The following is a 24,458-nucleotide window of genomic DNA, read 5'->3' on the forward strand; positions in this document are numbered from 1 at the left end:
TCCACCACCACCTTCGTTCCACTTACACTCGCTTAACGCTTGGTATAAAGGCACGAAGACAGGGCAAGCAAAAGCAGCAAAGACAGACAGACAGACAAGATGAAGTCCATCGCCGCCCTCTCGCTCATCGCCGCCGTGCCGGCCCTCGCCGCCACGCCCCTCGAGCGCACCGTCTTCGCCCGCCAGGACACCGTCTCGTGCAGCTCCGTCGGCGAGAAGCCCTGCGGCAGCGTCTGCATCCCCCTCACCTTCACCTGCTGCCCGGACCAGAAGGGCGGGTGCCCCGCCAGCGCCGTCTGCCAGCTCGCCGACAACGGCGTCTACGGGTGCTGCCCCCGCGGCCGCACCTGCACCGGCGACGCGACTGCCACCACAAACACCCTCACCGTGAGCCAGACAAACACCCAGACCGAGACCAACACCGTGACTCCCACGCAGACGGAGACGGCCTCGGAGAGCCAGCCCACCGAGACACAGCCCACCGAGACCGAGACGGCGCCTCCCCAGACCGAGTCAGAGACTGCCTCTGTCACCGTCCCCGGCACCATCACGTCTGTCCCCGTCCCGACTGGCAACGCCACGGCCCCGCCCCCGAGCTCGTCCCTGCCTCCTGTCACTGCGGGTGCTGCCACCAACGGGCTGTCGGCCATGGGCGGTCTCCTCGCCGGTCTTGTCGCCTTCCTCTTCTGAGATTGTCCCGGATTGCCGCCGCTTGTTGAGGCGGTTTTGTCGGAAGTGGCTTGTGCGGCTAAACACGTCTTTTGCCTAATGGAGGTTGAAGGGAGAGCCTGCTCTGTGCCGGGGTGGTTACTGAACTGGGAGTTGACGATCCAAACCAGCTTAATACTTGCAATTGGCCAATAGAGAGAGTTTCGTCACCTCAAGCCAATACGGCATATACGACGTGAATGTGTGTGCCTGGGCGATCTGCAACAAAGTGGTGGCCCAACCGCCCGGCCAAGAGCGCCACGCATATAGCTTGGCGAACCACGGTCACAGAGTGCAACAGGGGTGACGGCAAGGAGAAACCACAAGCGCACGAGCGGCAATTGAGATACGAACATGTAACGTTGGATAGCATACCAATCTGCGAAGGCGCAACGGCGTCGGTTAAGTCTGCCTGCTTCATGCAATCTCCACGACCACCTTGCCAAAGTGCTGTCCACTCCACTGGTACTCGTAGGCCTCCTTCAGGTTCTCCAGCTTAAACGTCTTCTTGTCCACCACGGGACGCAGCTTGTCCGGGTTCGCCTCGATGGCGCGGCACATGTCCTCCATCTGGGTCCTCGAGCCGACGAGGACTCCGCGCGCCGTGCACAGGTGGTTCAGGCAGTCGATGAAGCCGGGCTGATCCTTTGTGAAGCCACCGACGAAGCCGATGATTGTGATGACGCCCGAGATCTTGATGGCGTTGAGGCTCTGGGCCATGGACCTGGGGCCGGCGACCTCGACGACGTGGTCAACGCCGCGACCGCCCGTAATCTTCTTGGCCTCGGCGCCCCACTCCGGGTTCGTCTTGTAGTTGATGATGTGGTCTGCGCCAAGCTTGCGCAGCGTCTCTACCTTGTCATCGGAGCCTGTCGTGGCGATGACACGGGCCCCAGCAGCCTTGGCGAACTGCAGAGCGAAGATGGACACGCCGCCGGTGCCTTGCGTGAGCACCCACTGCCCAGCCGTGACTTGGTTGTCAGAGAGTCCGTAGAGCGCGTTCCACGCGGTGAGGGCCGCGCAGGGAAGCGTGGATGCCTCCTCAAACGAGATGTTGGACGGCATATGCACGAGCCCCTGCTCGCTGAAGGCGCCGAAAGACCGGAGAGTGCCATGGATGGCCCCGCCGAGTCCGGACGAGGCCCCGGCGGCGTCGAGGGGCCCGCCGATGTGCGCCTGATTGAATAGCGTCACGACCTTGTCGCCGGGCTTGAAGCGGGTGACGTGCTTGCCGACCGAGACCACGGTGCCGGCGCCGTCGGAGCCGGGGACCACATTCGGCACGGTCGCGAACGGGCTGCGCACCGACGTCAGCTCCGCATCGCCTCAATGTCTCTTCCGGTAAAAGCTTACTATTTGCCCAAAGGAATGATCAAGTCACGGTACTGCGGCGGTTAGGAACGTGGCGTACTGCAGTGCGACGCCTGGCGACTTACATTGAGCGATGCGGCATGGACTGCGGACAAACGGAGTTAGCGCTGATGAGCCGCCTATGACTTCATTGAGCCGACCGATTGACTTACGTTTCACCAGGACCTGGCTGTCGCCGAGCTCTGAGAGCTGCTCCTCGGAGAACTTGAGGGCATTGAAGCCGTCCTTGCCGTCCTGGGAGGTGACGGTCCACTGCTTGGTGGTCTTGGGGACGTTCTGCGCCATGGTTTAAGATCGGCAGGGTGCTGGTGTTGTGCGGGCAATGCTGTGCAACGCAGAGCTGGCCTCCAGATAGGATGAGACGGAGTTCTTGAATGGAACAAATTCGGATCAGATACGGACGATCCCTTTCCACGGCTTTTTGGCCAGGTGGAACAGGAGCTCCCGCGCCTGCCTCTTTATAAATCAAGCTTGATTTGTAACCATGCCTTCTGTGCGGGCGGCACTTGCGCAATCGACCTCGGGAACGTTGACGTAAGGTGGGTCTGAGTCGAAATCATGATGCCGTAGCCGCCGCCGCAGCAAGCTTGCCATAGCTGCCGTGTCCCAATTTTGGCCCATCGGCGAATCAACAATTTGGCAGTCGCCCGGCACTAGGCCCTGCTGAGCCACCGGATCCGTCTTTAAAACTACCGTGTCCTGCGTGTTTCTAACACCCTTGTGGATACCGGCGCGGGGTCGGCAGGTGTTGACGATAAGATGTGCTCCAACGGAGGGAAAGGGGAAAAGTTTGAATCCTTGAATGGTGAACTGATTTATCCGGGATCTCCCAGGAAGTACAGGCACCTGCGCCTGGCATGTAGAGCAAAGATAAATATGTGCCCTCGTGCGGCGGGTGTTCGTCGAGGCGTCAACGGTGCCGTTCGAACGTGCTGGAACGTGCTGAGAGCTCCAGACCAGTCCCGGGAAACGAGCAAGGAAACCGTCGCAAGCCTTCCAACACAGCATGTTCAAGTCATCCATGCGAGTTTACAGCGTCATTTACGTAGGGACGAACTTGTACTGGCATCAACCTAGCAGTCAATGCCATCCTCATGCAGCCAGCCGTCAGCGGACCTGACCACCCGCATTCACAACCATGGTCGATGGGATAATTTCGAGGTTCAATAATTCGTTGCTTGTGTTATAGTGTCTGCTTAGTACAGAATATTTGACACGTCGTGAAATTTACATGAGATTGCTCAGTTCCTGGGTAATGAGTGACCTTCAGCGTCCTCGGGGGCACATGCACCCACTCAGTGAGGGGAGGAGCACTAACGATGAACGGGGCGCGGCTGTGCTGGACGCTGTAATAAGCGGCGCTCACTCTGCTGCGAATACAAACCGTGTCCACAACCACCAACCATTCCATCGACACTTCACACTCAAGAAACCGAGGAAGCCTCGTCCTCGGTCGATACAGTGACGTGGGCGCCTCATCTTCCGACCCGCGTTTTTAACTCTGGATTTTGTCGATACGCAGCCAACGCCCATCGCCGTTACATCGCGCCACGCGTTCAATGGCACATCCAGCGCCGCATCAGGGTTCATCGCTGCAACTGCCCACTGGCTCGGCGGCGCCCAACGTGGCATCCGGGCCTCTTCCCGCATCGTCGTCCTCGCCGCGCCGCGCCGTCAGCCCGCACCCGGAATCCCGCGGTGGCATCGTGGTATTCTCCGGCGGCAGCGCGGCCAACAGCCTCGTTGATGTCTTTGAGCGCATCCGCGAAGCCAACCGTGCCACGCTCAGCTACGTGATTCCCATCTCCGACAATGGCGGCAGCACCAGCGAGATTATCCGCGTCTTTGGAGGACCCGGTGCGTCGCCCTTCCCTTCCCTCTTGGTATCCGTGTAGAGCTGCATACTGACCGTTTAATAGGAATCGGCGATGTCAGATCCCGCCTGGTGAGGCTCATCCCAGCCAACGATGATCCCGAGACCGTCGCCATCAAGCACCTCTTCAACCACCGCCTGCCCAAGGTCCATGCGGAAGCGCGTGCCGAGTGGTTCGAGATTCTCGAGACCACGCACCCTCTGTGGCGGGACATCTCGTCGCCTAAGCGCGAGCTCATCCGGTCCTATCTTAACAGCTTCAACCTCGAAGTCATCAAGCGCATGCGGCCTACTAGCCGCTTCGACTTTTCCCGCTCTAGCATCGGCAACATCTTCCTCACAGGTGCTCGCCTCTTCACGGGTAGCTTCGAGGCTGCCATCTATCTCCTGAGCTCCATCTGCGCCGTGCCCGAGCGGGTAAGTGTCCTGCCGGCGCTCAACACCAACTTTGCGCACCACATCGCCGCAGGGCTGCAGGACGGGACTGTCATCACCGGACAGAATGACATTTCTCACCCAAGTGCGCCGACAGCGGCGGTGCCCGTCAACGGGGCCTTCAGCACGGGAGCACACACCCCCGCGCCATCAGTGGGACACGACGCAGATGAGCACGATGATGTGGAGGATGCGAACCTCCCTGGCTCCTTGCCTGCTCTGAGACGTCCGGCAATCGCCTTTTCCAAGATGGACGAGGAGGATCTGCCCACTCGCATCGATAGGATCTGGTACATCAATCCGTACGGGCAAGAGATTCGCATTCCGGCCAATCCGCGGGTCCTCGACGCCATCAACTCCGCCAACACCATTATATACAGCATCGGCTCGCTGTTCACCTCCCTGATCCCCAACCTGGTCCTCAAGGGCGTGGGAGAGGCGGTTGCGAGCCCGCACATTCGCAATAAGATTCTGATCCTCAACGGGAGCACAGACCGAGAGACGGGACCCTCGAGCGAACCCTTCACCGGGCTGGACTTTGTGGCCGCCATTGCCAATGCATGCGCCGACTCGAGAGGATTGCCGCGGCCTGCAGAGGATGAGTACGGTGCCTATGTGACCCATGTAATCCACCTTGACGGGTCAGCGGCCCCGGCGGTAGACAAACAGCGGCTGGGGAGTATTGGCATTGAGACAACAAGACTGTACGGGCCCACTGGTGGGCGATACGACGCAAACGCACTCGGGCAAACGCTTGAGTCGTTGGTGGGACGAAAAGACATGCGGGCCGACAGGAGCAGGAGGAATACCTTGGTGGGCTGATACAAGAGAGCCAGGCATTTGTACAACACTTGAACATCATGTAGGAGCAGGAACAAGATTCGATGCAACGTCTGACAACGCTCGCTAGACGCCAAGTTGCGCTCATCATCAGCCTCCACGCACGAGACACCCCGTGTATCCCGACCAGCCCGTCCCATCATCTCACACCTCGTAACCTAATTCGCAAAAAGTAGATACAGCATTACGACCGGCCACGCTGTAGACAGCAGCGCAGCAGCCATAACTGACCCCGCCCCGACTCGTATCTTGTCGGCCGGGCCCTTCCAGCGGTCGACAAGCGCGCAGGTGCTGAAGATTATGGCACAGGCGTAGAGGGCGAGCAGCCAGACGATGCCGAGAATTATGTCGGCGTTGCGGTCCGGCACGCTGAGCACGACCTTGGAGGTGTCGGGAACGAAGGTAGACGACAAGTTGTTGCCCATTTTGTCCTATTCTCGCTTTGCTGCCTCTCTGATGGCGTCTTTTGTGGCGGCCGCTGGACCAAAAAAATGCGTCTAAGCCGTGGAGGCAGTGTCGGTGGGTGGTAGGGATCGAAGTCGGTCGGTCAAATTGTCCAGCAATTCCCTCGCCAGCGAGTTCAACATTCGTAAAAAAAAAAAAAGAGCGGAAAGAACGAAAAGACTACCCGCGCCTACGACGAACAAGAGAACATGAGAAATGAAAAGAATGAAGAAAAGGCGAGACAGAGTCTTCACGATGGCATCTGAAGGGCATGGCGGCGGGGGCGTTAAGACGCGGGTTTGACCAGGGGACCCCCTGGTTCATGCGGCTCGAGACGTCACAGGGCCCCCCCCCCCCCCCTCGACGGCGGCGCTTCTGCTCCCACGCTCGTCACACGCTCATCGTCTCAAGATGCAGCAAGCCCACACGCGATTTGAGACGACGCGCCAATTGCCTGGGCTACGCCACTTCTGGCGCCCGCCAAACCGGTGGCTTGGGGTGCCGGACATCCGATGACAGCTTTGAACGCAGGCTGGCTGGCGCCAAGCTCACCGGTCGCTGGTTTGAGTCCGACCTGGAGTTGAGACGAGTCGAAAGTCGGAGTCGGCGATGGCGACAGGAAGGGATGCAGCGAGTAACATTCCGAGAGTACCAAAGAAGGACTAAAAACTAACACATGCATGACTGACAGTCCAGTGCGATTGTGATTCAATGTTCAATTCTGCGGTGTATGTCTTCTAGCGGCGCAAGCAGTAGCTCTAAAAGGACAAGAGACGGGACGGCCGTCATCCGGCGTCGTCGCCCCCGTGCATCATCGGCGCGTTTCACCAGCGCAACCCCTCCGTCCTGCCTACTCCATAGCCATAACCCTTTCCAGCAGCCATTTGATCTCCTCCAAGACAGTTTGCACATCGGCCTCGGCGTCCACTGGAACCACATCCGTCTCCTCAATCGCCGCATCCTCCTGCGCCGCAAGCTGCCCCTCGGCCATGTCGGCGCTCATATAATGCCCCATTCGACCCTCTAGCCGCTGAACTAACACATCTTTGCCAGCTTGCAGAGTGACAAAGATTGTTCTGATGCCTGCGTTGTTGAGCGCGCTGCGCAGCGCGTCGCGGTATGACTGCTTTAGAGCCGAGCAGCTGACCACGACGGACCGGTAGTCAAGGTCGAGGACTGTCTCCTTTGATCGTGTGCCGATGCGGGCGAGCCATGACTCGCGATCTTCATCTGAGAGGGCTTCGCCGCTGCGCATCTTGTCCACGGAGGACTTGCCGTGGAGGAAGTCGCCTTCCAGAAAAGGGACACCCAGCCACTTGGCTATCTCGTTGCCTACGGCCGTTTTCCCCGTACCGCATGGCCCGGCTACCACAATGGCAGTTTTTTCTGGTGCTGTCTTTTGGGGCTTCCTCCAGGAGTTGTTCAAGAAGTATTGCACAAACTTGTTGACGAAGCTCTGGTCGAGCAACGGTGCGGCCGTCAAGCTTGCAGATAGCGAGCACGCCGTCTCAGTCGCAAAGGACTTCGAGGGCGCAAACTCGTCCTTGTCGTACTTGGACGCAAAGAACTCGACGAGCTTAATCGGCGGGTTCACTTTCGGGTCTGCGTTGGATGCGCGAAGCCTCCTCACCCACTCCTTGGGCTCGACCTCGTCGAACGTCAGTCCTGCGTTGCGAAGGGCCGGGAGCAAGTCCTTTGTCCAGCTGAACGTCTTTGGGTTCGTGACATTCGTTATTACGCTGCCTGCGTCGGAGAGCGAAATCTCGGCAACGGCCTGCGCGACGGTGTCGACGGGCAGCCACGAAGGCGTCTCAGCCAGACGCGGCAGCGCACCCACAGTGAGCGCCGTCTGCATCATCATCGGGACCGCCTCCTGTGCGTTCCACACCCCGTGCGCCGTGTCGCCGACGATCTGGCCCACGCGCAGCACCCGGCAGGTCACGTCGTCGGCCTTTGCGCAGATGTGCTCGGCGACGGACTTGGACTGCGCGTAGCCCATGCCCTGCGCCCACGACAGCTCGGGAAGGGACTCGGGAACTGGGGTAACGGAGGCGCGCGAGCAGGTGCTCACTGATGAGCAGAAGTTCATGGACGCCGCACGGCGCGGAGAGGCGCGGCAGAGGGCGAGCAGGTGGGCGACGCCTGCGACGTTGCTGGCCTCGAAGCTGGAGAGGTGCATGCTGAAGTTGACGGACCATGCGCAGTGGATCACGGTACGTAGGTTCGTGGTGATGGTGTTGTATTGCGAGTCTGAGAGACCGAGATGCGGGTCGGCGAGGTCAGAGGGGAGGGCGACGAGCTTGCGTCGCGAGGAGAGCGGCAGCGTGTGCCAGAGACGGCGCTGCACTAAGGACTCGGTGACGCGGTGTGTTGCTTGTGCGGCGTCTCTGGCTCGCACCAGGCAGTATATGGTGCTGATGGTGGTGTCCGAGGCCAGTCTCGCGACGACGTGTGCTCCAAGAGAGCCGGTCGCACCGGTCACAACCTTGTCTTGTCAGTGGGCTTGCACACAGTTGTTTGGCGATGCATCGAGACTTACAACTGATGAACCGGCCAAGCGAGGTGGCTCGGCGTAGCTGTCTGTGTACTTGGACACCATGCTTCTCATCTCATCTTCGATAGAGGTAGCCGCTCTCGTATCGCTACCGAGACGCAAGGAGAAGAGGTGCCTCGCCAGTCTCTCCACCGAAGGTTGCTCAAAGACGACGTTCTGCCCCAGCGCCCGGCCGCCAACATCTATGGTACGGACAATCTCGGCGCGCATCTGAATCGCTTGCAGCGAGTCCATGCCTAGGCTGAAGAAATCGGTCTCATCATCCCAGCTCGGCGCGTAAGGAGCAGTCCGACAGAGCAGGTCGCGGAGGAATACTCGCAGCTCCGGCAGGTCCAGCTGCTTGACGTCTCCGGAAGCCCGGTCCGTGGCGTCGTAGGCTTCCTGAATATCCGAGGAGAATGCTTTGTAGAAAGCCTGCCTGATGATGCTACCTTTGTCGGTGCGCGGGTACTCGCATCCTGGAGGAAGTAGGCGAACCATTTCTCTGGATATCCGGGCAAAGGCATCAACCGCACTGTTGACAGACTCGACTACTGGCCATATGAGGTCCAGTATTTCGTTCTGCGACTTGTTGGCCAGCGAGGGTGCCGGCACAACAAGAACGCCCAAGTATGGCCGACCGGCACCGAAGACGACGGCCTCAGCGACATTTCTGTTGGAACGGATAGAGCCTTCCATGGCCACGGGGTTAAACTTTTCGCCATTGACGAGGACTATTGTGTCGTCTCGGCGGGCGACGTACTTCCACGCCTTGGGGATAGTCGGATGCGGCTCGAACAGGTCCTTTGTCGCGTAAGAGCCGTCCGTCTGGTTGGACTGCACCTTGGCTGGCCAGCCGTCAGTGACGACGCACTCGTACAGGTTGGGCCCCTGCGGCACCCATCGTAGATACGGCGACACGTTGTCACCCTCGCGCACGTAATTCCACGCCTTGTCCCCATCGGGGCGGAACGAGGTCATCAGCTGGCCGACCTCTGTCGCGCCGTAGTGGCTCACGAGGTTGACCCCCCGGGAGACAAGAAGGTCGCCGAGGTCGTCCGGGCACGCACTGCCACCGTACATGGCAATCTTGAGGCGTCGCAGCAGCTCGATGCCCTCGTCCGACTCGGAGAGGAGCTTGAGTGCGTACGGCACGCCGTAGAAGACGCCAAAGGAGTGCTCGCGCAGGACGCGCACGAGGTGCTCCTGGGTAAGGGGCAGATCCGCCGCGTATAGGTGCAGTGAGGTGCGCGCGTGAATCGCGCGGAAGAGGTTGCAGATGCCGTGGTTGTGGTACAGTGGGAGGGTGATGAAGCCGTCGAGGCCGAGGCCGATGGCGTAGTTGGCCAGGCAGGCCTTGTGAGTCTGATAGATAGGCTTTGGGAGGCCCGTGGAGCCTAACACTTGGTCAGACATGGCTCTCAGGTTCAAATGCACGAAGCAGCTTACCACTCGAGTGAATGATGAAGGCTATGTTTTCTCTTTCAACCTCTGGATCAAGCGGTCTGGTGATGTGAGTGTCGCCATGTGCGTCGATGGCAAACTCAAAGACGCTTCTCTGCGCGATAGGCAGCGTCGTCAAGCCGGCGATTTTGGCCTTCACTCTTTCTGCAGCTTGAAGGCGCTTGTCGTCCACTACCAGGGCCTGTGCTCCCGTGCAAACAAGAAGTGACTCGATTGCCTGCTCGGTGATTCGCGTGGACAGCAGAAGCACCGAATGTCCCAGCTTGCTCATGGCCAGCATCGTAATGAGGTACTCCAGATCTGAGGGCCCGAGCAAAGCCACCACCATAGGCTTCTCCGCCGATGTCGTTCTCGGAGGCAGCCATTGCTCATAGTGCTTCGCAGCGCGCCACGCGAACACATCGAGCTGCTGGAGCGTGTAATCGACAAATGAGGTTGTCCCTCGCAGCGGGTACGAGACGCTGCGATGGCCAGGGTGCAAGATGGCCTGGCGTCGGACAAGGTCATCAACTGTTTGTGGTTCGGGTATTGTCGCAGGGCTTGGGCTTTCTGCAGCCAGCACGGCGGGCTTCAGAGACGTAGTGTCAGTCTCCGTGAGCCTGCTGGGCCCAATTTGCTCTACTTGAAGTGATGGTGGCATTGTGCTGGCTTGTGCGACAAAGGCACTGTTGAAAAGACTATAATTCGCACTTCAGCCGCCGCTGGCGATTTCGATTCGTTTATGAATGAGATCAGATAGCTCGAGGGGAGCCGCAGCTCGCGAGGCTTATCACGAGGTGACGTCGAATCGCCATCCCGAATACCGGAGAGTTTTCCGTCGGAAGTGGATGTAAGTCCCAGCCAAAGCGGACTTTAATCCGTCGCGGCGTCAATGATCCCGGTAATGTTTGTCTTATTGGCGAAATCAACCCGGCAACTCTTTCCCCGGATCCCCATTGTCGGCCACCCCATGCTCAGTTAGCAATTGGTTCGAATTGCCGAGGGTCTGGCCTGATGGGACGCCCATGAGAGAGGCAATTGGCGACAGGGACAGGCGACAGCCACGATCAGCACGCGGGGAAACGCGGGGACCCCGCCAAAGGTATTTTCCGCGATCGGATAAGTATCCGTACCCCACGGCATTGCTCAATTCATCCGCTGGAAGAAGTGACGAGGAAGGCACACGTCAATTAATGTGTCTGACTCTTCGCCATGGAAGCAATTCATCAGCATATAACACTCAACGGCGGCCTGGCAGAATGCCGACTTTCGATCCCATCCCTCCACCCTTGACCTGTTGCAGCATTCAAAGTTTTTGATCATGGCGCAAACACACATCGACAAGCCAGACATTGTCCTGGTCGACCACAGGGACAAGGCCGACGAGGACGAAGAGGCAAAGCCATCTGCCGTTCATATCATTGACAATGTCCGCGTCCTTGGTCTGAGCGACGAGGATGCCGACTTTTACAACAACTACTCCGCCGAGAAGCGGAAACGAGTAATCCGCAAGGTGAGCTTCACGTACGTCCAGAGTACTTCACGCCCAGCTAATGATTGTTCGTCAGGTCGATTTGCGTCTTGTCCCTATGCTTTCCGTTCTGTACCTCATTTCGCATCTCGACAGGGCCAACATCGGCAACGCCAAGATTGAAGGGCTCGACAAGGATCTCAACCTCAAGGGCAACCAATGGAACATCGTCCTGTCTCTGTTCTTCGTGCCCTACGTGCTCCTCGAGATTCCCAGCAACATGCTTCTCAAGCGAGTGTCCCGACCCTCGACGTATCTAGGGACTCTCGTCACAGCTTGGGGGATCATCATGACGCTGCACGGCGTGACCCGCAACTTCGCCGGCCTTCTCGTGGTGCGGATCCTGCTTGGCGTCTTCGAGGCTGGATTCTACCCTGGTGCAGTGTATCTGTGCACCTTTTGGTATATGCCCGGCCAGCTCGCCACAAGAATTGCATGGTTCTACTGCACGAGTGCACTGTCGGGTGCATTCTCGGGACTCTTGGCAGCGGCAATCGCCCAGATGGACGGCGTCGGTGGCTACGAGGGCTGGCGCTGGATCTTCCTGCTCGAGGGCATCATGACTGTGCTTCTCGGCATCGCCTGCTTCTTCCTGCTCATTGACTCGCCGTCATTGTCGACGCGTTGGCTGGAAATGGATGAGATCCGGTTCCTCAATCTGCAGGGCTTCATCAAACAGGGCGGTCGCTTCAGCGACGAGAAAGGTACCAGCAACTGGCACGACTTCAAGATGGTGGTCACAAATTGGAGGCTGTACTTGCAGGCGTGGATGCTGCTGTGCATCTCCGCCTGCTCCTACGGCATGAAATTTACTCTGCCATCCATTACAAAGGCAATGGGCTTCAAGAATACGGCTGCGCAGCTCATGACGGTCCCGATCTACGTCGCAGCCTCCCTTTCAGCGCTTTTCAGCTCCTTTTTGTCCGATTATTTTGGTATCCGGTTCCCATTCTGCGCCATTCCGCTGTCGCTCATCGCAATCGGTTACTCCATTGTCATCTCATTCAGGGGCGATTTGACGGGCAGCCATCAGGGTCCCGGATACTTTGCGCTGATTCTGTGCATGATGGGCATCTACCCCATCCAGCCCGCAGGGTCATCCTGGGCGGCCAGCAACCTCGCGCCCATGAGTCGGAGAGCCGTCGGTGTCGCGTTCAACATTTGCTTCGGCAACATCGGGGGAGTAATCGGCAGCTACATGTATCTTGACAAGGAGGCGCCCGAGTACTGGACCGGTTATGGGCTGTCGCTCGCCTTTGGAGCGACGGGAGTGATTGCGGCGTGCATCCTGGAGATCAGTTACAAGGTTGGCAACGCACGCAGGGCCAAGCTGTCTGAGGAGGAGATCCGGGCGCGTTACAGCGATGAGGACCTTCTCAAGCTGGGGGATCGGAGCCCACTGTTCAAGTATACCCTCTGAGCCGGTGTGGCGCCGGGCGGTCGGTAGCGACACTGATATCGCTATGTTTTCGGTGCTGTGGCTTCGTGCGTCGCGATTAGAGCGAGAGTATGTGTGGCGGAACCGTTTGACGGGTCAGATTGTAAATATTCCAATGGCTATGAAAATTGGCAAAAGCATCATCCCTGGCCTGTTTCCAATTCGATCGTTCAGGGGACCGACGTGAAGGGACGCATTACAGTTGGCGTTGGACACACAGCGTTCAAATGTTCACAGGTCAACTTCCACACTTCCAGTCGTTCAGGGTCAAGCTGCGTTACGGTAGACAGTACTGTAGGTCAGTATTGTTTGTTCTGCATTCCTACTTTTATGTTCGTATGTTCTCAAAAGCGCCCTCTACGTTTTTTTGGACGGAAGGCGAACCAGTCCCAGGCTCCATCGTTTTCCCAGCCAGGCTGAATCTGCGTTGCACCCGACAATTCCCTGTGGCTTTGCGCCACAGTGCTGGCTCACCAATGTGGTGTTGCTCGGGGTGAAGAATGGCTAGCTCTTTTCCGACTTATCCGCTCCCCTCTCCACCTTTTCCGCTCCCATCTTCCCCAGCTCGTCTGCTTTTCCGCCAACTTCTATAGTTGAACCGCCATGTTCAATGTTGGCGCCGGAAAGCAGCTCAGCAAGCAGTGAAACGGACAACAAAAGCCTCGGCGACATGGAAAATGAAGGTTTGAGGGCCACCGGATCGGCCACTCGCGGATATAGACGACGGCAGAGCAGTGGTTTGGTCGTCAGTCACACTCCACCAAGCAAGAGGCCGTATCCGACCTCTTCCAGACGGAAATGCACCTCGCCAATGGCCACCTCCAATGAACGCGATCAACTCCCCGGTCCTAGTCCAGAGGATGAGAACCAGCAAGAGAGCAAGATCCGCAAAGTAAGCCGGGCGTGCGACTTTTGCAAGGCGCGCAAGGCCCGCTGTACCGGCGACCTGCCCTGCCAGAAATGCATGGTGAAAGGAAGAGTCTGTCTCTACAGCGCAAAGTACACTCGAGGACGACCTCCAACTCCGCCGAGGTCCACTAGCGTCCGCTCGCCAACCGGAAACGATGGAGTGGCTCTGATCTCGCCAGCTCGTTACACGAGTCCCGCCGTGTCCATAGAGTTGTCGCGGCACCCGCACCATCCAGACCCGGAAAGCGCCGCGCCGTCGAGGGCTTCGCCAGAACTTGGTCTGTCGGAAATACAAGGCCAAGTCTTCGACCCAACTTCCGGCTTTTCCTTTCTTCATCGTGCGTGGAAGCGTCTCTCGGCGCGCAACGCAGGCTCCATCCAAGGCGACTCGAGGACAGTCTCCTCTGACAAACCGCTAGCGGAGAGGAGGGAGCATGCGCCGCTACAGCTTCCTGAGCCGGATGAGAGCCGCCGGCTCGTGGCGCTGTATTTCGACGTCTGCATCGCCACATATCGGGTGTTGCATCGGCCAACGGTAGAAGAGTGGCTCGCTGTCGTGGAGCGCAACGTCAGTCAAGACCAGCCAGTCTGGCATGGTCTCGGCCGCTCACGAGCCGCCGTTGTCCTCGTGGTCCTCGCGATCGCCGCCGCTCACCATGAAAAGTCGAAAGGCATCTCATCTCAAGAAGATGAGACCCGCGCCCTGAGTCTCAGCGACGAGCTCTTCGGTGTCTCGCTTCGCCTTGTTGACGTCGAGATGGGTCCTCCCCGATTGGAGTCGGCGCAGGCGCGACTTGTGCAGGTGCTGTATCTCCTTACTACATCAAGGTTCAATAGAGCCTGGTTCGTATTTGGAAGCGCGCTGCAACTGATCTCCGCCCTCGGTCTCCATCGGCGGGCGAACCCTAAGAAACGCAAAGTGACCAGGGAAGACTATATACAGACGCAGTGTGGGTTGCGCCTGTTTTGGTCAGCTTACATCCTGGACAACTATCTCGGCGTAGTGTTTGGACGTCCACGCCATTACAACGACGACGACATTGACCAGGTGTGTCTTCTTGCTTCATTCATCGTCTAGCCCTGAAGACTAACTGATCTAGGTTTTGCCCGACCGAATCAATGATGAAGACATGACTGCGGTCGGTCCAGGACAGGGGTTAGACGATTTGGGCGACTGTCACATTGATGCTCTGATCTTCCATGCCAAGTATGATACTGTGACCCCAATACACGCCCAGACACTGACGTTAATGCCGACAGGATTGGCACGATTATAGGCTCAATATCCAGAGAGGTCTATAGCATCAAAAACATTCCAGAGGGAGATCGCGTCGCCGCCGCCCACCGCCTCATTCAGGAGGTTGATGAATGGCGTTCCAGCCTGCCGGCGCATCTGGGTTCGGTGCCTCCCAGGATGCTAATAATGAGCTATCGCCGCCAGGCAACAGTCATGAAGATTGCTCACTCTCATGCCGTCATGCATGCTAGTCGACTGTTTCTTCTAGGCGATCCTTCACGGCACGAGAACCACGTGCGAGGCTGCGTCGCTGCGGCGCGGACAGTACTGGAGACTGTCGACGGCATGGCCAAAGAAGGTCCCATATTCCATGCCTTCTGGTGGACACACTATGTCACCTTTTGCGCGCTTGTCGTGGTATACATATGGGAAATCCAGCAGAGAAGGGCGAACAGCGCCGTACAACAGCAGCGAACGAGCCTTCTGAATCTAGCGGAGCGATGCCACACGCACCTAGCACACGCGACAGCTACAAACTCTCCAAGTCGTCGATACGCCGTCATCTTGGAAGAGTTTCGCAAGACTGCGCTCTGTCAGCCCCTCGCTCAAGAGAGGAACGATGACGTTGACGTCGCAGAGCCACCAGGATTGACAATTGATCCTCAGAATCCAGGCTTCGTACAGGGAAGCGCGGTCCCTGCTGCCATTGGGGGTGGCCTGCAGAGCATGGCATCGCTGATGAACTTTGATCCCCAACAATTCGATGCTTGGCAGATGACGGATTTCTTCATAGACTTGGACTCCTCGGTAAGCACACCGTCCTCATTAAAAGCTTGCATAATAACCTGCGACAGGCGTTTTGGCCGCAAGTTGACGTTGATGAGTCTATGATGTGGACCTCAATGGGTCTCTGATGGTGGACTCAGCAGGCCGCAAGGCTTGAAGTACGGAGTAAGCTAGATGTGATTCAACATGGTTGAACAGCATTTGTTGGCTGTCTACACCATGAATAAGCAAGCCAAAGGCCAATCCACACGAGTGTGGCATAATTTGTGCATTCGCCAGCCTCATTGTCAATCTGTCAAAACCTGGCAGTTGGAGATTCGGCCTGCTGGCATGTTGGTGCCGGTGACGGGGGCTCCACTGTGATCAGTGCATAGCCTATTCAAGGTTACCCGCCGGAGATGCAAGCCTCAGCGGCCAGTCATGCGTGGCAGGGGACGAACATCGTGTGACCCCAAATTTCTTCCCGACTTCCGGCCACTCCAGTCCCTCCGCGGCGTGTCCCTGGAATCGACCAGGGGGGCGGATGTCTTCAGGAGAGCCATGCCCTGTTATGTCGATTTACGTAAGTTTCGGCCATTCTTTAGTTTTCTCCCCTTCAAGAAGACCGCCTCTTGTACCAGTGAGGTTTAGTCTCCGATCGTGTGTTCGATGCAGACATGGAACCACGAACCGGCGAAAGGGAAGTACATGTAATGAAATGCACTCAGTCTCATTGGGCATTTCCGTTACCCTATAATGTTACCACTACGTGCTGGCAACCAAAGTTGCCATGGGAGGCACTCAGGCATGAGAAGCGGTGGATGCCAGAATGGAGCGCTGGAGGCACGGAGCCACTGTGGATATATGCTAGTGTAAGCCGAGACCAAATACATACGACCATACCTACTAGAAAGCACGGGATCCCGTCCGCTCTCCCATAGTTAAGCTGGTAAGGGGCAGATTAGTAGTTGGGTCGGTGACGACCAGCGAACACCGGCTGTTGTATGTCTTTTGCCATCTTTTTTGCTCTGCTTAGCGGTTCATTGATAAATTGTTCATCCGGATGGCAGCAATGTTCTCACTCTTTTTTGGTGTCGCGACTGAAGTGGCGTCTTACTGGAGTGAAAGGCTGGCCCCCAACACCCGGCCCATTATGCGGCCAGTTGGGGAAGGGCCCAGAACCGCTGGCTGGGATCAAATCACCATTTGTCAGACTTGTTCAAGTGCATCGCAGAATATTCTCAAGTCGACCCTCGTTGCGGTGGTGTTTCTTCAATGACCGACGTCGGCGTAGGCTTAGGCTGGTCGAAAAGACGTAGCCGCTGTGGCTGTCTTGCCGCAAGGCACTAAAACGAGTCAAAAATTATGCTAAACTACACAGCGGAAGGCGTTTTGAAGTGGGCGTGGTCTCTGTATGTCCCTGGTTTCGCCGTCCGCCGTTACATTACAAGGCCGAGTCGGCAGATCACGGATGATCGTGACTCGATGCTAGGCGACCTGGTACCGGAAGTTCAGTCACGAGCGCGTGAAGACCGAGTCAGACTCGCTGCGTTGATTCCGTGTCCCGGTACACGATGGGACTCTCGGTGACCGTCGGAGACGACACTACGCCGCTCGCTTTCTCCGGTAGAGGGGCCGGAGATGTTCGGCGTACGGATGCCACATACTGGGGGCATGTGAACAACTCTCTGCGTGATCTGTTCGCCGTCTTGCATGTCGGCCGTCTTCGCCGCATCCATTCCCGTCTCCCCTGCCCATTCGTCCCGGCCCGTATGCGTGCCCTGCCGGGTACTCCGCAGCACAGGGGTGCCACGGCGAAGCGGAGCAGTGGTCCCGCTGCGGCGCATGCATCATGCTTGCAGCGTGCAGTGCCCAGATCCAATATTCCGACCAATCCGTACAGTTGCGTTGTAATGTTGGCCAGAGTCGGGAACCAGGATCGTTCCAAGATCACTCCATCACTCGGCTGTACGTACTCTGTACGCCAGTGTGTCCACCGTATGGTCACAGGACAGAGGCCGGCCTGCGCTGGGCGATTTGCACGAGACTCGGTTATGGAAAATAGTCATGCAGCACCAGAAAAGAACACAAATCATCTACACTGAATCACTTGTGCCAAATAAGCTACCATGGTAAATGAATGAGCGCGACAGCAACCGTTGTCATCCGTGCACCCAGTCCATGTCACAACGTCAGGCACCTACCTACCTTTGCCTGAAGTCAATTGCCGCGATCATACGATAAATTTTGCCTCTATTACACGAGAAACGTGCATTTCCGCGGCAAGATATTATGTGAAACTGAACGCGTGAACCCGGTGCTTCCGATTTCACTCATCGATTGATGTACAAAAGAAGGAAGATGGGCTTGATTACGATTAACGTATAATTACCTCCATACTTAGCAAGCAACGGGGGATACGCTTCATTATCTACATCCTCGATAAACCCTCCTTGATCGATCTAGCAGCAGGCGCATTGCACCGTATCGCCGAAAAGATGACTGTTCCCGAGCCCCCCAAGTTTCCCTTCCTTCGAGCATCAGGCCTCGAGCCACCGGCCGAGTTCGCTCGCCTTCGGGCGACCGATCCGCTGTCCCAAGTTCGACTTTTCGACGGGAGCCTGGCGTGGCTTGCAACAAAGTACGAAGATGTCTGCTTTGTGGCCACCGATGACCGCCTGTCCAAGGTATGGTGCTCAGCTACGTAAATGCTCGCTCAGTTTGACTGAACCAATGTGCCTGGTCAGGTCCGAGCACGACCGGGGTTCCCCGAGCTCAGTGCAGGCGGCAAGGAAGCTGCCAAGGCGAAAGCAACTTTTGTCGACATGGACGCTCCAGACCATATGCACCAGAGGTACGTCTACTTCAAACGCTCCAGGCAGGCACAGCTAGAACAATGTATGCAACAGGGGCATGGTTGAGAAATTCTTCGACACGACTTATGTCAACAACCTGCGACCATACATCCAGAAGACAGTGGATGATCTTCTGGATGCCATCGTGGCCAAGGGATGCGACAGTGGCCCTATCGATCTCATCAAAGAATTTGCACTTCCTGTCCCGTCATATGTATGATACGAAATCCCCACGCAAGGCCAGTTACTTATTACATGCAAGGTCATCTACCACATCCTTGGAGTCCCACCTCACGACCTGGAGAAACTTACACACAAGAACGCCATCCGTTCAAATGGAAGCGCCACAGCCCGAGAGGCATCGGCGGCCAGCCAGTAAGTGTCAAGCATCCATCTCCGGTGTCAACTTGTCTGACATTCATGCCACAGAGAGCTGCTGGACTACCTCAGTGCTTTGGTCGATGATCGTGCCAGAGAACCGAAGAATGACCTCATCAGCAGCCTTGTTACGGAGCAAGTGAAGCCCGGCCATATTGAGAAGTCTGACGCCGTTCAAATTGCGTTCCTGCTCCTCGTTGCGGGAAATGCTACCATGGTGAACATGATCGCTCTTGTAAGTGAACCCCTGTCCCAGCGCATCAACAAACGACATTTCTGATGGCGTTTCCAGGGTGTTGTCACGCTGTTCCAAAATCCATCGCAGCTTGAGCAGCTGAAGAAAGACCCATCGCTCGCTTCTGCTTTCGTCAAGGAGCTCACTCGATTCCACACGGGGTCGGCGCTAGCCATGAAGCGCACAGCTAAAGTTGACGTGCAGCTCCGTGGAAAGGTGACAGCCCCAAAGAGATGCAAATGTGGAAAGCAGATCGGAGAGAAGATGTACTGACGTTGACTTCCAGCTCATCAAAGCTGGCGAGGGCATCATTGCATCTAACCAGTCCGCCAATCGAGATGAGGATGTCTTTGCGGACCCTGACACCTTCGACCTGAACCGAAAGTGGCCTGTCGATAAGGATCCGCTCGGCTACGGCTTTGGCGACCATCGCTGCATCGCCGAGCTGCTGGCGAATACAGAACTCACGACGGTCTTTTGTATGCTTCCCCATGGCCCTCATCAGACAGACCTCGGTTTAGTGTTACATGCACTGACATACAGCCTCGCACAGCTACTCTATTCCAGAAGTTGCCAGGCCTGACACTTACTCAGCGCCCCGAAGACGTGCAGTGCACACCTCTGCACAAGGACGTCGGCATTGTCGAGCTCCCAGTGAGGTTCTAAGCTCGACATCATTAGCTGACCTTCTCCGACTGTACACTTAGAAACTCCCCGCTATGATGCACGTTGTAGTAACACATTAAGGATCGGTAGCCAGATAGGTGCTCAATAAAACGGCAGATTGGATACACAAGACTTGCGCGGGCTCCCTGGGTGGCAGTGGCAGCTGCTTGCACATGTGCGGAGTTGGCACCACGTTCAGTGCCACCGCTACACCAGCGAGAATATTGCACTACCTGAGTTGAGACACTAAGACATCTTAGGCAGCTGTCACCTCGTATGGACATTGCATGATGCGGAGTTGAAGTGCGACGTGTTCACGTAGATTAGCATAAGCATAAGCGGACTGTGCCCTGCATGCACGTCCTGCGAGCATTTTCGCTGCTGCCTCAGTATCACTGGAAACAACGCTGGAAGGACATTATGGAACTTTGCAGCACAGCGTCAGCCGAAACTGAGACGCACGATCTCGTTGCTGAGCTTCTCTTTGTATGTTTTCATAAGAGAAGCTAACTAGTCCTGTGTAATTTCGCTGTCATGCTTGCTATCGCTGCTTGTGGCGTTGCTTCCGTTCCTGGCTTGCACAAATAGCTATTCTCATAGCCAAACTCAGCTGCGTATGAACAATGAAGCCATCTCAGTACTTCTTCCTGTTGTCTCAAGTGGTTGGCTCTAAACCGGCTCTTGACAGCATGTACGGCATCTTGGAGCGTCGCACACTGCTCAGTGGCGCCTCTCGACCTTCCTTCTGGGTTGGACAGATCCGACGGGTGGGGGGAGGTGACGAGAAGTTAGGCCTTGCCGACTCCATATTATTAAACCATTAAACCCGACGGCCTGTCAGTTCAACATACCTAAGAGCCTCTGTATTTGATCTCAAACATATATTCCCCAATTAGGGAGTTGACACTCTGCTTCAGTGGCTTGTTCGGAATTATCGGACAGTCCGCAATTTGACCATGGTCCAAACTGTTTTGGTTACTGGTGTTTCGGGATTCATCGCCGCCCATGTAGTGGACGCTCTACTTCGAAAAGGCTACAATGTGCGAGGAACAGTTCGCTCTGAGCAGTCGGCCTCAGGGGTTCTTCAGACACATTCCAAGTATCCCGGCCAAGTGAGCATATCCATTGTGCCGGACATTACAGCACCAAACGCGTTCGGCGAAGCTGTTCAAGACGTTGACGGGGTGAGTTATTCCAGGCCATCCAAATAGGCCCGGTCTAATGGCTGACCTGCCAGATCATTCATAGTGCGTCACCCTTCATTCTTGATGCTACTGACTTCGACGGCCAACTGTTTCAGCCGGCCATCCAGGGCACGCTTTCCATCCTTGAAGCGGCCCGGAAGCACAATCCTCGCATTTCTCGAATTGTCATCACCTCTTCTTTTGCGTCAGCCATAGATCCAAACCAAGGCATGCGCCCCGGTTACGTTTACGCCGAAGAAGACTGGAACCCAGTAACCAAAGAGACAGCGGCATCGGGTGGCGGTGTGATTGCATATCTGACATCAAAGACATTTGCAGAGCAAGCCGCCTGGAACTACGTCAAGGACAACAGGGTAAGCAAAACAAGCGTCGGGGACTTCAGGACTTCGTGTTGTCTAATACTCGATCAGCCGAATTTCGATGTAACTACCCTGTTGCCTCCCCTGGTATATGGACCGGTGATCCACCATGTGCGCGACGTGACTGGAGCTCACTCAACACATCTTCTCGTGACATCTACCGCCTCATTGACGGATCCGAGAAGGAGGTCCCCGACACGTCATTCTGGGCACTTGCTGATGTCCAGGACGGTAAGTTTCCATTTGTCGGGGCCGACCAGTCTATTAAAATTGAAGTTTAGTTGCCGAAGCCCATGTCCGAGCCTTGGAAGAGTCAGCAGCAGCTGGACAGCGGTACTTGATCGCCAATTCTGCATACAGCTACCAACAGGTGTGCGATATAATCCGAGAGAACTTTCCCCAATTCCACAACTTGACACCGAGAGGCACCCCTGGAGCACGTCTCCCACCAGTCTACAAGCTGGACACATCCAAGGCGGTCCACCAGCTTGGCATGAGCTTCAGGCCGCGTGAAGAGACGATCGTTGACACGGTTGAGAGTCTTCGGGAACTACACCAGTGACACATTTTTGAGCGGAATTGAAGGTACCAATATGTGTATTTAATAGCAGATGCGCAGAACGAGTCTGCGAGTATTTGTGAAGGCAACATGCAAAGCGGTTCATGGATCTCTCCCCATGCTTCAGAAACTCGATGCGTTTTCTAGGCCTTGATCCAGCAGCAAATAGACCCGGCCTGAGCGTTGTACGAGTGGAAGGTGTTGTACCATCCATCGTGAAGTCTGTCCGATCCGCCGTTGTTGTGAAGGGGCACAATCTGAGTGTGCTCGTCGCTGTTTGGGAAGCCGTTAGAAACACTTTCGGCAACTCGATAGTGAAATACGTACTCATGGTACAGCGCACAGCCAGAGTTATAAGCAGGAGCCTCGACCCTGATAGAGCGCATGTTGTGCCACCTTTTCCCCTATATTAGCATGCCTGGTCTAAAGAGATGATTCTAAAGCGGGAGGAGCGAATTACAGGTCCTTCGGAAGCTTAGTGCAGTGTCCGTTATCGGTGACGGTCACGGGAGCGCCAACGGGGTTCTCGAAGTTAATGTCGATGTAGCCAGTCCACTATCAGAGAGTCAGAAGCACTGTTCCTGTTAGCGCGTTAAGGCATTTGTCTCACCGTCACTGGGTGCGAGCGAGGCTGGAGGTCGCGGGATTCACCCGCAGGGGCAGCCGTCACAGCACCGAGCAAGACAACAAATGGGGCAAGGAAGGACTTCATTTTAGCGGTTTTGAAGAATTTCGCGGAGATTTTTTAAAGGAATGATAGAATTGAAGATTGATGTCAAAGGAGCGACAGTAGCAATGAGCGACGGGTTACAGACTACAAAGCTCTGCGATCGGGGAGATGGATGACGACTATATACAAATCCTCAATAAGGCATGTTAGGAGCCCATTCAGGGTCAAAGACGGCTCCTACACCATCAAATTACATCCATCACCTAGCGCTGACGGTAAACGGCACTCTTAAGCGCGCAGACTTAGTGTCAGCGACTAGCCGACTATAATGAGATTTGGACTGTGCCGCAGGATCATCTTGAGGATGAAGCGACGGCAGTTCATGGGCATTTGTCTTCTTTGCGTCATGGAACAACAACCCGCAAAAAGACACCAGACACCGCAACAATTGAGCGGAGCAGTCGATTCACAATTCTCGATGCCATGGCACCGAAGTATTTAATTCTCAGTGTGCAAATCAACGACACTGGCACGTAGATTCAGCACGGCGTTCTCTGAACATATGTATGGAATCAGGAGCAGGGGGCCTGTCGAACGCCCTGCCTTCCCCATGTCTCGGCCCGCAATGACCCGCATGCAGCACGCGCTCTCCTGAGTCCTGACACTCTCTACGCCAAGACGGATTCCGACGGCATTTAACCTTTCGTTTGCTGTAGGCCTGGTAGTGACTTTGGCGCTCATGGTCAGTTTAGTATTCACAGCATGACCCGCCGCCTTTCCAGTCATGCGCGTATCCCAAAGATCAGTCGTTGCGACTGGTCATGCATGGGTCGCTCAACTATCCCCGTACGTCATCTGGGCGTGAAATAATGCTAAGCGCGACCGACATGATGCTGTCTTCAGTGCCGACGCGAAACTACATACCTATTACGGCGTAGACAAGCGCCAATGATGATAGGCGTCCCTTCTGCAGAGCATATTTCACACCCAATAGACTTGCAGAATGAGGTCGCCAGGCACAGAGTGTTAGTACAAAAGCTGCCCCTACGAGCACTGAGAACATCAGGGATATCGTCCGTCGCTAGTCCTGAACACTTGACGTTGTCATTTGCAAGCCCAGCCCGAAGGTCCAGTCCTGGGCCTGGTCAGGGGAAAGCTGAGCGAAGCCAAAGTCTCCTCTCCCGATATCAACTTCAGAATTTCTTCGACGGGGTCCACAACAATAGTGCTCCCAGGTATGCTAGACGCCGTAAATATTCCACTTACCGACTTTGCATGAGTGTTGCAGATAGCAGACGTAAGAAGTAGTGCCGACAGCTTCATATTTGCAATCATTCGGGCTGCATATGTATCGGCAATTAGTGATGATTACGAGTTTGTGGAAATGTCGTATCCAGACCGCTTCATTTCGTGATATCTCAGGGCTACGTATGTCCCACGAGAAGGTTGCGTAGCTAACTCCCGCCAAAGATACCAAAGCACAGTTTCTCACCCAAGCTGATTAGGCTCTCAGGCTAATTCACTTGTACCTGATGTATTGTACTACTTTGTAATACCTCTATGAGTGATATGGTCGTCGAGAAGGGGTCCCATCTACGACCCAAATGACTGGCTCTCTGTAGAGACACGGAAGTAGTCTGAGGTAACCCCCAAGTCATCATTAACCCGCAGGATCCCGAGACAGCTCCCGATGTCATCAATGGAATCGGCCTGCGGAACAGCGAATAACGGACCGATGATAAGCTCAACCACAGTGCAGCTGGCCCGTTTCTTGACTCTCCATCCGATGTTCTTCAGTCACTCCTGTATACGACATATCTCAACAGCCATCGACGTAAGTTCGAGGGACAATTGAGGGTGAGTAAATGGAGAGATGGCTCGCTCACCAAACCATCATAGTGAATATCGGACTGGATTCCTTTGGCCCAAGTTGGAGGCATGCTCAGGGAGCTTCCAAAGTCAGTGGCTTGCCAGGCATGCCGTGTACATCATGAGCACATTGAT

The 24,458-nt window shown here is 56.0% G+C and overlaps 9 protein-coding genes and 1 non-coding gene across 10 annotated transcripts; 6 read left to right on the forward strand and 4 right to left on the reverse strand.

The window, feature by feature from the left end:
* Positions 1–99: 99 nt before the first annotated feature.
* Positions 100–690, forward strand: PLICBS_003286 (uncharacterized protein; the record flags this gene model as incomplete). The annotated part of the gene is made up of 1 exon (XM_018323024.2): positions 100–690. One exon carries the CDS (start codon positions 100–102, stop codon positions 688–690), a length of 591 nt encoding a protein of 196 aa, XP_018178254.1.
* Positions 691–1,125: 435 nt separating this feature from the next.
* PLICBS_003287 (uncharacterized protein) lies at positions 1,126–2,364 on the reverse strand (the record flags this gene model as incomplete). The annotated part of the gene is made up of 4 exons (XM_018323025.2): positions 1,126–2,005; positions 2,062–2,093; positions 2,145–2,164; positions 2,232–2,364. The coding sequence occupies 4 exons, from the start codon at positions 2,362–2,364 to the stop codon at positions 1,126–1,128; spliced, it is 1,065 nt and encodes a 354-aa protein (XP_018178255.2).
* Positions 2,365–3,638: 1,274 nt separating this feature from the next.
* On the forward strand, positions 3,639–5,209 carry PLICBS_003288 (uncharacterized protein; the record flags this gene model as incomplete). Its single annotated transcript, XM_018323026.2, has 2 exons — positions 3,639–3,936; positions 3,999–5,209. The coding sequence occupies 2 exons, from the start codon at positions 3,639–3,641 to the stop codon at positions 5,207–5,209; spliced, it is 1,509 nt and encodes a 502-aa protein (XP_018178256.1).
* A 202-nt stretch (positions 5,210–5,411) lies between these two features.
* On the reverse strand, positions 5,412–5,652 carry PLICBS_003289 (uncharacterized protein; the record flags this gene model as incomplete). The annotated part of the gene is made up of 2 exons (XM_065600190.1): positions 5,412–5,426; positions 5,455–5,652. 2 exons carry the CDS (start codon positions 5,650–5,652, stop codon positions 5,412–5,414), a joined length of 213 nt encoding a protein of 70 aa, XP_065456262.1.
* Positions 5,653–6,521: 869 nt separating this feature from the next.
* PLICBS_003290 (putative NRPS-like protein biosynthetic cluster) lies at positions 6,522–10,308 on the reverse strand (the record flags this gene model as incomplete). The annotated part of the gene is made up of 3 exons (XM_018323027.2): positions 6,522–8,156; positions 8,211–9,601; positions 9,654–10,308. The coding sequence occupies 3 exons, from the start codon at positions 10,306–10,308 to the stop codon at positions 6,522–6,524; spliced, it is 3,681 nt and encodes a 1,226-aa protein (XP_018178257.2).
* Positions 10,309–10,968: 660 nt separating this feature from the next.
* On the forward strand, positions 10,969–12,598 carry PLICBS_003291 (uncharacterized protein; the record flags this gene model as incomplete). The annotated part of the gene is made up of 2 exons (XM_018323028.2): positions 10,969–11,160; positions 11,216–12,598. The coding sequence occupies 2 exons, from the start codon at positions 10,969–10,971 to the stop codon at positions 12,596–12,598; spliced, it is 1,575 nt and encodes a 524-aa protein (XP_018178258.2).
* Positions 12,599–16,416: 3,818 nt separating this feature from the next.
* PLICBS_r0008 lies at positions 16,417–16,536 on the forward strand. The gene has a single exon (XR_010602339.1). It is a non-coding gene; the product is annotated as a 5S ribosomal RNA (ribosomal RNA).
* Positions 16,537–18,352: 1,816 nt separating this feature from the next.
* PLICBS_003292 (uncharacterized protein) lies at positions 18,353–19,661 on the forward strand (the record flags this gene model as incomplete). Its single annotated transcript, XM_018323030.2, has 7 exons — positions 18,353–18,381; positions 18,437–18,596; positions 18,645–18,757; positions 18,812–18,995; positions 19,053–19,211; positions 19,282–19,474; positions 19,549–19,661. 7 exons carry the CDS (start codon positions 18,353–18,355, stop codon positions 19,659–19,661), a joined length of 951 nt encoding a protein of 316 aa, XP_018178260.2.
* A 1,414-nt stretch (positions 19,662–21,075) lies between these two features.
* On the forward strand, positions 21,076–21,787 carry PLICBS_003293 (methylglyoxal reductase (NADPH-dependent) gre2; the record flags this gene model as incomplete). The annotated part of the gene is made up of 4 exons (XM_065600191.1): positions 21,076–21,219; positions 21,277–21,336; positions 21,408–21,456; positions 21,507–21,787. 4 exons carry the CDS (start codon positions 21,076–21,078, stop codon positions 21,785–21,787), a joined length of 534 nt encoding a protein of 177 aa, XP_065456263.1.
* Positions 21,788–21,927: 140 nt separating this feature from the next.
* Positions 21,928–22,496, reverse strand: PLICBS_003294 (uncharacterized protein; the record flags this gene model as incomplete). The annotated part of the gene is made up of 4 exons (XM_018323032.2): positions 21,928–22,057; positions 22,112–22,180; positions 22,245–22,339; positions 22,395–22,496. The coding sequence occupies 4 exons, from the start codon at positions 22,494–22,496 to the stop codon at positions 21,928–21,930; spliced, it is 396 nt and encodes a 131-aa protein (XP_018178262.1).
* Between the last annotated feature and the right edge of the window lie 1,962 nt (positions 22,497–24,458).

The sequence above is a fragment of the Purpureocillium lilacinum genome (assembly GCF_023168085.1).
Source record: "Purpureocillium lilacinum CBS 284.36 DNA, scaffold_2, whole genome shotgun sequence".
NCBI classification, from domain to species: domain Eukaryota; kingdom Fungi; phylum Ascomycota; class Sordariomycetes; order Hypocreales; family Ophiocordycipitaceae; genus Purpureocillium; species Purpureocillium lilacinum.